Source organism: Halichoeres trimaculatus, unplaced genomic scaffold (genome assembly GCF_033239565.1).
Source record: "Halichoeres trimaculatus isolate MK-OKI-2021-1 unplaced genomic scaffold, fHalTri1.1 fHalTri1_scaffold_9, whole genome shotgun sequence".
Taxonomy (NCBI): domain Eukaryota; kingdom Metazoa; phylum Chordata; class Actinopteri; order Labriformes; family Labridae; genus Halichoeres; species Halichoeres trimaculatus.
In genome coordinates, this window is record NW_027437188.1 from 26,545,001 (window position 1) to 26,558,029 (window position 13,029).

Genomic DNA, 13,029 nt, shown 5'->3' on the forward strand with positions numbered 1-13,029 from the left:
AGGAGTGACAGCTGACATTCGCGCGTCGAGGCACGGGAAGCGCCGGATCAACTTCAAAACTAGAGCGCACAAGTTTTTTCAGTCTGGAATATAAGAATAGATGATTCTCAGAGGACCGAAGACGAAATACACTTAGGCCTGCAAAATGTTCAGAAGGGGTGAGTAAGACGCAACTTTACAAGCCAAATTAATCACGCGGTGCTGCCGTCTGCCCTTTTTTATTATCAGCGCAGCAATACCTTTAAGGCAGAATCTGCGTCCTCGTGATGTGCATGAATCTTGCGCAGGTACTTCTTTACGGTTATGAAATAGATGCTCAATTATGACACGTTTCATATTGCACCAGGTTGGGTTCTTTCAGGCTATGCGCCATTTAAAGTACATTTTAATTTGCACCACACGCACTGGCTGAAATATTTATCCGTATAAGGAAACGTGGGGACGACCGTATGTGATATTAATACAGCTGATGCCGCACTGCAGTTTATGAGTTGTACCCGGGTCACAAGGCTATCTCTCCATGCTTTGCACTCTGCCGGGGCATTATTATTTGGCCGTGTGTCACTACATCTAGATGTGATGGATCAAACCGCAGTTCACAAGGTTATCCTCCGCTGGCTACACACTATATGAGAGTCAGGACCTTTGGCACCTCATAAAAAAGGGAAGGGCTCCTCAAACTTTTAATATCAAGATCCTCCGGATAGAAACACATTAGACCACAGTCTCTTATTTGATGATCTTTGTCCCAAGGAGCTGCTTCTTTCTTTCAAGGCTTTAATTGGCCATACAGCTTCATAAGTGTCTGCACTGGATGTGTGACAACAGAGGCGAGAATGAAACCTCTAATGAGAATAGATTACAGTAATACATGCTCCCTTTGTGCTATCATCAAGGGAGTGAAACAATAGAGAAATTAAACTGTTCCTCCTCTTGCTGTGGCCCTTGAAGTCCCATCAGGGACCCCCTGTCAGTCCCTAGACCAGATTTTAGGCACCACCACTCCAGAGTAAGTTGTACATGTCACTCTGTAAAGATTTAGAAAAGCCTGCTCTTTATCTTCTCTTTTCAAGTTGTGTGTTCACATCAAAACTACCTTAACCTTTAAAAACCCACACAAATGCTGCTTGGGGGTCACCATACAGCACTCACAGCTTGTGTTTTTATTGGTATTTGTTTAGTGTGTTTTGTGGAAAACCATCTGTTTAGAGTGTGTGTGTGTGTGTGTGTGTGTGTGTGTGTGTGTGTGTGTGTGTGTGTGTGTGTGTGTGTGTGTGTGTGTGTGTGTGTGTGCGTGTGTGTGTGTGTGTGTGTGTGTTTCTGCCGCGTGCCTCGGGCCAGAGAAAAACAACATGTTTTTCTTGCCGCCATCAGATCGATTATTGCTGTTCCAAGGAGTCAAGATGAAACACAGCATGGTGATGAGTGCTTATAGCTATAACAGCTCGGAAGGAAAGGCCTATTATCTCAACCTGGATCCTGACATCTTATAAGAACTGATCTACTTATCATTTATGAGAAATGTGACGTCTGGGTTTGTTATTTTGGAGAACAGGAATGAGTCACCATGCATACTAAAAGAAGCTCCCATTGTTTAATGTCAGAGGAAACATGATTGTGTCTGTTTCGAGTCAAACTAATGGCCCTGCTGGTAAATGCTTTTAGATCATATTGAAGGGCTCTTTAAATTGATAATGTCCCACAGCAGACATTCATTTTCTAACCATCTTGAAAAGAGCTGAAGGAGAAGTGATTGGCACGTGGTGTGGGGGATTTTTGTACTCAGAACATGTTCAGTTCCTGCTCAGTCCAAGATTTTTCTCTGAGAATCAGCTGTCCTGCTGCTTGCACGGTGCCCCCGACAGAAAAATCACTTAATTCAAGACAAACGACTTCAAAGTACAGATTTCACCAGTCTGCCAAAAGCGCTCGGTATATGCCAGCGTGTCTGAGTCTACAATAGTGAGGCGGGGATGCGTCAGCGTTGGCAGGAACAGTGCAGAAGTTCTCTGGTGAATTTGAATGTTTTTGCACCTAAAATAACACACTGCAGGGAGCCTTGGCTGATGCATCAGGAAAAGTGTTTACTGTGACATATCAGCCATTCACAAACACACAAAAGGAGAGTGTCTTTGCTAACACAGGTTGGGTTCAAATGATGGCAATCCGTGGCTGATTACAGAAAAATAGTGTGGTATTTAGATTTTAAGATGCCCTTTAGCCCTCCTCTCTTGCAGCTGATACTATCATCTTTGTGAGTTGATTCTATTTGGATGATTGCTGCAACATGGCACAGTTATGTCCATATCACCTACAAACATGTCCAGACATGTCCAGCACTAGTTGTGGTCTTAACTCAAACGCAGGTGACACAACAGAGTCTTCATATCTTTGTTTGAATAGTGACAGAGCTATGTGTGTTCCCCAAGTGGTGTGTGTCTAAGTTCTTACAGAATTTACTTGTGTGTATGTCTGGGGGAACATGTGTGCATTCATGTAGCGATGTAAGCCCATGTCACTCAATCTCTGTCTCGGCTTTTCCATCTATCCCTCAGTCTTGGTTTCACGGGCTCTTGTCTTCCTCTTTTTTTTTTTAATCTCCAAACTGCTCATCCATGGAGTGGACACTGGGGATGATCTGTCAGAGCAGAGCTGGGATGGAAAAGACGAGATGTCGAGTGAATATGTGTGACGTCCTGTAATGGCTGATGTTTGATATTCCTAAATAGTGGAGGAGGTTTTTTTTTCTTTTTTTTAATTCTGCTTTGTGACACCTAATGGATTTAACATAACAGAAAGTAAGCAACAGAAACATGTGATGAGAATGCGCATCACAGTTGTGTGTCACTGTGTAGCCTCTGAAACACAAACACCTCTTACTAGTGCGACTGTGAGAGTCCTCTCCATGTGTTCTGGTGGTCTGGCGTCTTTGAGCCTTTCACTTTTACTTATCACTGACCTGAAGTAAAGAAGCAGTGGCTGTTCACTGACCCAAGAACAGCCACTGTTTCTTCATTTCAGAACAGTGTAAAAATCAATTTTCCAGGAATTGAAACATGCTTGAGAACATGAAACACAAGCACTCACGTTCACTTTTGAATCCATGCATTGCTTTTTCCACTGAGCTGCTATTAAAGGTAGAAACTTTCCAAACAAAGAAGCTCTTATGCACATGACATCTGAGAATCCAGAGCCTTAAAATGCAGCACAAAAGTGCATTTAGTGTTACCTGAAACAACAATACAAGCAGCTAAAAGCACATCATACTGGATTAGTCTCAACAGAGTACATCTTCACACTGTACCAGCATGAGCTGAATCTGAAGGCTGCGTGGGAGTCAGGAAACCACTCACAGTCTGTGTCATGCCCTGAAAAACTGGAATGCTTCGGCTGTAATGTGACACATACATTATTTGTACTTAACGGGCTAAAACATGCAAAACCACTGATAAGCAGCTCTAAGCAGCAGCTCTACATGCTTACCTCAACCCTTATACCTGAACTTTAATCCATCATCAGCCTTAAATCCAAGTTCTTAACCTAAAGTAGGCCTCTGAAGACCTTGAGGAGAAAAAAAAAAGAAAACGCACACACCCATATGCACACATAAATACAGAGAGATTAGCTTTTTTTAAGTGTCAGCCTTGCAAGATAAGACTAATTGGGAAATGTGCTTGCATTGATTTGAACATTTTTAATGGAATTTAGCTCTGAGTGAAGAAAAGAAGTTGCACAAACACAACAAATCATGCAAGCTTTATGTGTATGCATGCACACGAGCAACCCAGTGAATACAAACAATTTGAAAAGTACTGTTTCAAATGTATCTTCAATGAAAAAAAATGGAAAGTCTGTTGCTTAACCTCCCATCTTCAGTGATTGACAGTACACAGGGAAATTGGTTGTACTCATTATGAAATCCTGTAGCATTTACTAATCATATTTTGTAAATCAACTCCAATTAAGAGCATTAACTTTAAAGTAGCGTGTGTTGTTTTCAGTGCGAGCAGACAGGGTGGGAGGATGTGCCATTAATGAGATCAGCACAACAGAAACACCTGTGGCCTCTGCTCCTCAGCTCTCTGCTCTCTTTGGTATTACAGCGGCTCTTCAGCTGCATAATGTCTAACAGCCACAAACATCACATGGCTTGAGATGATTTGTAAACCAAAGGATGACGTGGCTCACGGACATCAAGTTTTGTTTTGATGGTAATATAGAAACTGTCAAGCCATCGAACACAGATGGCCTCTTTTTCCTCCTCACATAAGGACAAGTAGAGGCTTCTCCAATGTGGGAGGTCTACACCCTGAAGCTGACGCCGCATGAGCGACTTGATAAGATGACATGAAAGAGCAACAAATGCCTGTCTGTCAAACTTTCAGCCATCATCAAGCTCCACAGAGAGCTCTCTTTAAACAGAGAATGTTATCATCTTCCTAATCCTTTCTCAGCCGTCTGCTATCGCTCCGTGTCAACTCGGCATTGTTGCACTGTTTTGAGTTTTCAACACGGGTGAGAGGCAGTTTGGACTCACGATGGAGGGTTTTTGGTGAAGAGGAGTGTTAGAGAGGATAACGTGGAGAGAAGAAATAAAAACATTAACCTTAAACTGATCCTGTAAATCTTCTTAAGATGCCAGGAAAACAGAAAGCAAATCTGAAGAGATGACAACAGTTCTGCTGTTTTCCGTTCTATTTTGAGAATATGAGGTGTAAACATCTGAGCTAAGAGGAGCATCAATGTACACTGCAAAATAAAAGAATAACTTGTGATTCGATAAGATAATGCATCCAAAAACTTGACAAATTGATCCATTGGTAGTTCGGCGACCTGACCCCTGAAACTCAGCATCAGGAGTAATTGGCAGAAGAACATTACCAATTACTGGATAGCTGAGTCGCATTTATTAAAGTGGCACACATGCACCTCTGGCTCTGTCAGTGCATTCCAAACATCTTATTTAGCCAAAGGAGGTTGTTTAAAATCCAAAAGCCATTCATTTAGTAGCCAATACTCAGGAGTATTTCCACGGCAGCCTCTGGCTCTGCTTCCCCATGTGACACCTAACAGAAGATGACAAATAATTAACAAGTGTGCATGTGTGTGTATGTAGAGAAGACAGCACTAACTGGTGTGTGTCTCTTTTTTATGCCGTGAACTGTTGTTTTTTTTCCTCCCTGGGAGCCATTTTCACACTTCCCTGTCAACCATTTCACACTGAATTAGGGCATGAGGGCTGTGAGTTCAGAAGTGGATGCTGTTCTCTTACACAGCTGAGGACTCTCTTATTAATGCAGTCTGGAGAGTCATCTGAATGATTAAGTTGCACAGGACATTCCTAACTTGGAAGAGGAGCCAGAGGTGAAAATTTGCAGAACATGTATGAGAAAAAAAGAAACAAAAACAGCAGATAAAACATCCATCCATCTCCATTAGCTCTCAACAGGGAGAAATCACCTGATTCTGGTGCAAACACCACCTTTGTCAGTCTTTGTTGTGGAAATGAGATGCAAGGTTGGTCATTAGCCGATGATAATGAGGTGAAAGAGACAAACAACCTAAGCCCTGTTGGTTTTTCTAATATTAATAATTAATTTCTGATTAAGTGGCTAATTGGAGTTTAAAGGTCAATGTCAATGAGAATGCCATAGATCTAAAGAGACAGGAGAGAGGCGGGGGAGGGGGACAGAGGGAGACAGTTTCACGAGACTGTTGACAGTAATCCCAGGTGCTCTCCTGTTACTCTGACAGCTCTCCCCCTTTTCCTGAGCCATCCTCCCGAGGTGACATCGCCTTTGTGTGCTGAGGACAGCAATTCAGCTTCACCAGCACCTGGACATCTGCCCTTTTTGGCATTGAGAGTTAGAGAGTCTTCAAGATGGAGTGGCACATCATTGTAAGAAAGAGCAGAGGTGAAGAAAAGGGAGGGAAAGGAATGTCTGTCATATACATGGACACGGGGCTCTTCTACTCCAGCAAAAAAGGGCCACATTTCTAATTAAACTTTAGATTGAACAGGGAACATTTAACCCTGTCCTGTATTTCAGGGCAAGAAATGCACTTTTCCCCCCAACTTTGTCTTAAAAAAAGCCGCTATATTCATCAATGTTTTAATCTAGCAGCTCACAGAAAGTTTAAAAAAACTGAGCAATTAACAGCTGGCAATTAAAGAGTGAAATAATACAACCTAACAAAATTTTAGCAAATATATTAAACAACAAAAGGCAGAAGAAGAGAACCTATGCAGCATAAGAATCCAACAACATAGACTGACCAGAGGTAAGAAAGAAAATGTAAGAATGATAAATACAACATAAATAATAGATCAGTAGTAGTTTCTGGTCTGGCTCCACTCCATCCCAGTATTCGATCAGATAGATTTCTGTTTAAGTCAAAGTGTCAACTCACACTGGATCCACTCTGCTGTGTCCCGACCCTGCTCCAGCCAGTCACAGCCGATGTACAATTGTCATATTTAAGGAAACTACCTACAAACAGCCAGTGACTTTCAAAATAAAACAACTTGTGTCAAAACTAAATCATATTTACCTTGACTACGACAACAAGTTGACATAATTAGCGGAACCCAGCCAGAAGTAAACAGGTTTGAGCATGGATGAAAAGAGGCTCATTAATGAAGTAGCATGGACTCGTGCTGTCAACATATGAAACTTAAGAATCAGTAAGAAAACTATTGAAAATTGTCTCTTAAAGCGTTTCACTTCTGACCACATAGTTTGATCATTGTCCAAAAAAACAACAACAAGTTAATAAGACAGGGGAATGAAACAAATCAATGATGTTTTTCAGTAACTTCCCCACCCTGGTACACAGAATGGGATTATATATTCCTGTGAAATTTCATGTTATGGCTAGCCAAAGCTAAATGGTATTCTGTCTCTTGGCTCATGTTGCTGTTCCGTCTGTATGTAAAGACTGGCATACGTGTCCTCCCATGTGACGCTAAGTGTTAACTGATGTGACTCCTGGCATGTTTTGATCAGGTTTATTATACCTCTGATTAATCTCACAATTCTTACATGTCACAGTCAGGGCTCGATTACTTCACACTGTTTGATGTGTAAGCAGCTATGTACTCAGGCTTAGGGTTTAAAAGAAATACCTCTGAATGAAAGCAAAAATCAAAATCCTTCGTGGGAAATATGAAGAAGAAGAAAAAGGAGTGAGATTTATTTTCCCAGTTTCCAAAACTCCTGTGATATTGGTCCATAGCAGCACTCGCCCCACTTCTCCATCCTCCGTGAGAGCTGGACATCCTCGTCCTCTGCTTTAATGAGACCGGCTCCTGTCACCGTCACTTCTGAGCTCTGTGCTTGTAATATCATCTGTGCGCGTGTGTTCTGGCAAATGTTATCTGTGCTCATGCGTTTGTCAAGGCTCCGAATGACTTCTACGAGGGAACAGTCAGGGCTCAGGTAATTGCTTCAGCCTGTTAGGATTAATCCTGCCCTGCTATGTTAATACACAGAGCGGACTGTGATATTGCATCTGCAGAACCACTTAAAACTCTGTGCCACTCTTACCTACTGCAGGATGATTAGAATAATTGTGGTGGGGGATCGCGTTGGGCGTGGGTGCAGATCAGAGAAAAACCTCTCCTGAAAGTTAGCGTGGACTCCTCACATTCGTCCCATTTGGAGAAGAATTGCAGTGTATTCAGCTGTTCCTTGAAGGCAGCATGATTTAATTGTATTAAATATTTTAGAAGTGAATAAAAGAGACTCAGACTGGCACCAGATGTTGTCTGGTATAATGGCTCGAGGAGGACAAGAGGATTTGCAAAAGAACCCAAAAGATAGTTGCGAAGAGGAACCGAGGAGTATTATTTAAAAGACAGGATTGAGAGACAGATGGAGTTGTAGCAATTACCGAATATAGGCCAAGGTCTTTTTAACAATCACACTTCTTTTTATATGCAAATCCTTCACAATTGTCTCAGAATGGCCTTAAATTTAGTCATTGGCAGTGGCAGATCTGTGTTTTTTGACCTTATTAAGGCTGGTTCACTGGGAGAAGAGTTTCAATTGATCCTGTGTTTTTTTTCACATCCGGCCGAATGGTGCCAAAACTCTCCTGCTGGGTTTGCAGCCTCTCATCAAACTGAAATCTATTTCTGGACGTCTTTCTTTCAGTCTCCTCTTACATATTTTACCATTCAGAATGGGAGTAAAGTCCTTGACATTTGTGTGCTTTCTTGCTCCTCCAACAAGCTTTTTTAGCGTCAGTCCTCATTCACAGAATCCATTCAGGCCATTTTGACCTTGCATCATAAATACACTCATAATAGTGGTGCAAGGAGCTTTTTTGTAGGCATGTTCATTATTCCTGTGCTTTGTGAAAGAGTTTAGAAGAGACTCATGACACATTTTGAAATAGGTAAGAGCGTGAGAAAGAGTTTCTGTGCTCAACCAGTGTTGGGAAAATTACTTTGAAAAGTAATTATTCATAGTTACTCATTACTTTCCCCAAAAACAAGTGAATTAGTTACAGAATTAAGCCTTCTTAAACATAGTGAGTTACCCGGGTAAGTAATTATTGTGTTACTTTTTTGAAAAACCTTCAAATATGTAAAATGATTCTGATTCTTGAGCGAGTTTTATTGAGGGCTTCCCAGACACAGATAACCCTGTGGAGACATAATCCATTGCAGCCATTTTGCAGGATTTAATTAAAGGATACAGCACACAACACAACTCTAGACAAACCTAGAAAGCCAGACCAAACTTGCTCGTGCTCTTATATCCTTTTCAGTGACACCACTGTTTTCCTGTTTTGGTCAGTTCATGGCCAAACCATGAGCAACCCCCCTTCACCATTGAAACAAAGTTTCCTGTAAACATGCTTTTCTGGCTGGAACATGTTAGTGAAGGTTTTTCCAAGTGACACTTCACCTTTTACTGTTTAATTCCTGGGAAAATGTAGCCAACATAATGAAGTGTTCACCTTCCTGCTGAAGCATCCAGATTGTGGTCGGGAAACACAAGGGAAACTCAGAGGCCATTTATACAACAACAGTTTTAGGATAAAACGCAAAGGTATTGTTCCTGTACTGTACCTGGCTGAGTGAGCCAGGTCGGATACATAGTAACATATCACATTTCACTGTCCATAACTGTGTTGGAATGTTTCAAACAGTAATAAATTCAAATACCTGTTACTGGCAAAAAGTAACGTCATTAAAAATGTTATTGGTTTTAATGCAGTTATTCCCAAAACAGACCTTAACCAATGTTGCAGATTCTCCCTGTTTTGTAAGAGGTGTCGTGAGGGAGACCCTGCTTCAGCAGAGACAGAAGAGAGGAGTCGTGAAACAGGTCGCTTTAAATTCCAACCACCTTCATCCTGCAGGGGTTTCACTTATGAGGCACTTCAGTTAGAGATCAACCTGCCCGGGAACTCTCAGAGTGTTTGCCATCTTGTTTTTGGCTGTCATTTTGGCACAACAAAAGGACAGATGTCATATCAGTGTGGTCTTAAGGCTAGGTTGTACTGGCACAAAGTCAGATTTGGTTTGTCTTTCCCTGGCAGCACAGGGGTTGCTTTTTTGTTGGAATTTTAATGGCGAGCAAAAGGGGAAAGCTCAGAGCTTTTTATTTATTCCAAGGAGAGGTTTCCACCCATCTGCCGAGGTTGGCAAGGGACCTTGAAGCGAAAGCTGCATCCTGTCTCGCCTGCGGTTTAAAAAAGAAAACAGAGCAAGGAGAAAAAAAGTGTCAGGCTAATAGACAACCACTGCCACGTATGCTGCGTCTCTGCATCTTTGCTGCTCCCAGTCAAGGCCTCAATCACACAACTCGACTCCCACGGGAGAACACACAGATGCCACAGTGTGACAGGGAACCACCGCTACTTCTCTGCCCCCACGCCCCTGGTAGAAGATCAGTGTGCAAGCCAAGTGTTTTCACCCCTGACAGCTCCTACTCCAACAGAAGCTCCAAGTCGCTTTACTCCCCAGATGGCACACAGTTTGCCCCGAGCAATCACGCTAATACGTCCCCAGCCCCAACCTGCGCAATATTAAAGTGTTGTTTGGAAATGGAACGTAATCTTCAGGGTAAATATAGCAGTTGTCATCCCCTGCCAGCTTCCACAGCGAAACAATAAACAGAACATGCTGCTGTAATACTGACTTGTTATATTGCTGAGCTGGGGTTACATAAGATTTATGAACTGCCATGGTGGTAACAATTCCATGTAGAGGGGGGATTGATAGTGTTTGGTGCTAAAACTCCTCTGGCTGGGACATTAACTCAGCAGATTTGTCCCTGTCTCCACAAGCACAGCCTTGTCAATTATTTAAAAGAGCAAAACAACAGCCCAGAAACAGACAGCACTCAGTGTGTGAAGCTCATTTACACATCTCCATTCCCAAAAGTGTGCTCATGCGTTTAGGCCATAATAAGAGCTGGTCTTTCATCCCTCATGTGCCTGCGTGCTGATTCACACTTTTGCCAACGTGAATCCCCCCACTCATCCCTCAAAAGACGAAGGGCCACTAAGGGGGAAGACGCTGAGGAGAGCGTAACAAAAACAGTATTATTGAAGAGTTGTTCACTTTAGACGCAGGCAGAAGACTTCATTATGGCAACGGAGAGATACAGAGCAGACGAGAGAGTGGGAAAGGAGAGGCAGAGGCAGGCATTAGGCTCTGTCAGGGCTCTAATGGAAGAAGCAGGTTTTTTGTGTCACGGCTGCTCTCTCCACTGATGGATGGGGAGGTTAACAGTCGCTGTGAGTTAGCTAGCAGAGTGCACAACATCCTCTGGAGCCACTTTGCAGACTGAGCTGCTCTTGTAGCCACGATATCAGTCAGTCAAACAGTCCTGACTATTTAACCCAGCCTTCCTTACGCTGCCATAAAATAAATAGCATGCACTGACGTCTTTCGTGTGGCTATATTTGGCAGGATTTGTTGTTTACCCTGTTTACATCTCTTTACATATTCGCCTTGCGCTCTCCAGGGAATGCAAGACATTCCCTCTTTAAAGGGACCGCAGAGTATGCCAGAGAGGTATAAGGTAGACGTCTGCATGCAAGACTGTGAAATCAAACCAAGTTTCTTTCTCTGAACACAGTCGCAGATTGGGTTGCAGAGGGAGAGCCTGCACTGCACTGGTCAAAGAGAAGTTAATGGATTTCAATGACAATGTCAACACTGAGGAAAGAAAGAGCAAAGAGCTGTGAGAGAGAAAGGGCAGAGTCAGAGAAGGAGGCTGCAGTAATGCCTGTGTGTTTAACTATTGACATGTAAAAGCCCATTGACCTCCAAGACTGATGCCTTCTCCCCGTGCAAATGAGGCTGTTCCACTTTTTCAAGGGACAAGCAAACATTTATCAAGAGCATTCTCACATGTTGAAGCTCGACTGAACACACACTCACTCTCACACACACACTTAAACCTGCCAAGATGCTTGTTAACAGCCGCTCTGTGGATTGATAGAATACAGCAGGGACAGCCTTTTCTTTGGACTCTGATACAGTCTCTTCAAGTGGTTATTTCGTGTGTTATAAGCTGGATCCTGTGACTCAGATCAGTCAGACTCTTCGGGAGTAAAATAATGTCGAGTCAGCCACCTCTGGAGACCCTATTTAATCTCTTGCCTGTCTTACAAGAACTGCACAGGCAGCTTCAGGCTCCTAACTACCGTACAGTCTTAACATCTTTAAGCTGAAAGGTAATTATATTCACAACTTCCAAGAAATTTGCAGAGTTCTCCAGAAGTTGAGACTGGTATTTAAAAGATATCTCTTTAAATGGAACCAAAAAGGAAGCAATTTGTCCACATTTCACACAAAGAATATGTTTCATTTTTGGAAATATTATATCCTTTCTAATACTTCCTGTCTAAAGGAGTCTTACAACTCTCCAGTGATCTTATGTTGCCTGTGCCGTTGTAGCCAGCGGTTAGCTCCAGTTCACTTCCAGCTAAGGATTCTTATCAGTGCCGTATCATGTGAACAACATCATCAACATTGTTTTGGTTATGTATGTTACAATTCCTGAAGTAGCCCCCATCCTGTTAATAAAAACTGTATATAAAATACCAATTTGATGGATGAAGTTTGTGATCGATCTTTTCTCTGATTTGAGGAAACTGCTCTGATTGGCTGATGTGATGCTGTGTTCTCATTAAGTTTAGGAAATCAGTGTATTCAAATCTGTGCAGCATCATGTTAATCTTCCTGTGGCATATAAAAGACTGAACAGACTGGTGTAGTTGCGTTTCTTAGGGTTAAAAGTTACAGTTACTTATATCTGTGAACTCAATGACAGTCCCTTATTGTTTAGTGGAACACAAATAATTTTTGTATATATCTTGCTCCTATGTAAATAGCGATGGTTTTTCTATTGTTCTATATTCCTTGACATTTCTTATTTCATAATCTTATTATCCTTATTCTATTTTTTATTGTTATTGCATCATTGCACTTTTTTGTGAGCTGCTGCGGAAAAAAATTCTCTAAAGTTTCTATAAAGTGGGAACTTGATGATCTGGAGAAATGTGAAAACTTTGTTTGTCGCCTTATTACAGGTATCCATTGTTCTAGTAAGTTAAGGGGCTGTTTACACGACAACGGTTTTAGGGTGAAACATGGAAGTATTGTTGCATTTGCCAACCTAGAACACAAACTTTTGAAAACGGCCTCTGGAGTGGGATTTCTCTGAAGCGCTGCCGACATTAGTCAGCTGCCGTGTAAACAGTAAGCTGGCGTTTTCAGTGGAAATGCTAATGTCACACTCTGCTTTGCACAAGGGCATACAACAGTACAATAGTAACGTTGTTACGATCATCGTCGACTAGTATGTTGTGCTTGTGCTGCTGAATCTGCTCAATCTGCTGACTGTCTTTCAACAAAACATGCATCTGTTGCTCCACCTCTGCACTTAGTATTCGCTAGTACACCAGATAATCAGCCTAACTCTACTTCAGTGGAAATCTCCCAAAAACGGCTTCTAAACAGATTTTTTTCACTGCGTTTTAGCATTTTCGGATGAAACATTG

The 13,029-nt window shown here is 42.1% G+C and overlaps 2 protein-coding genes across 2 annotated transcripts in view; one reads left to right on the forward strand and one right to left on the reverse strand.

The window, feature by feature from the left end:
- The window catches only part of dph1 (diphthamide biosynthesis 1), a 265,070-nt gene that overhangs the window by 72,020 nt on the left and 180,021 nt on the right, over positions 1-13,029 (reverse strand). The window lies entirely within an intron of this gene.
- Positions 1-13,029, forward strand: part of rtn4rl1b (reticulon 4 receptor-like 1b) — a 178,138-nt gene that overhangs the window by 746 nt on the left and 164,363 nt on the right. The window contains exon 1 of the mRNA XM_074679782.1: positions 1-158. This exon is cut by the window's left edge and continues 746 nt beyond it. Within this exon, the coding sequence (XP_074535883.1) occupies positions 146-158 (13 nt within the window). The 5' untranslated portion in view covers positions 1-145. The remainder of the gene's footprint in view (positions 159-13,029) is intronic.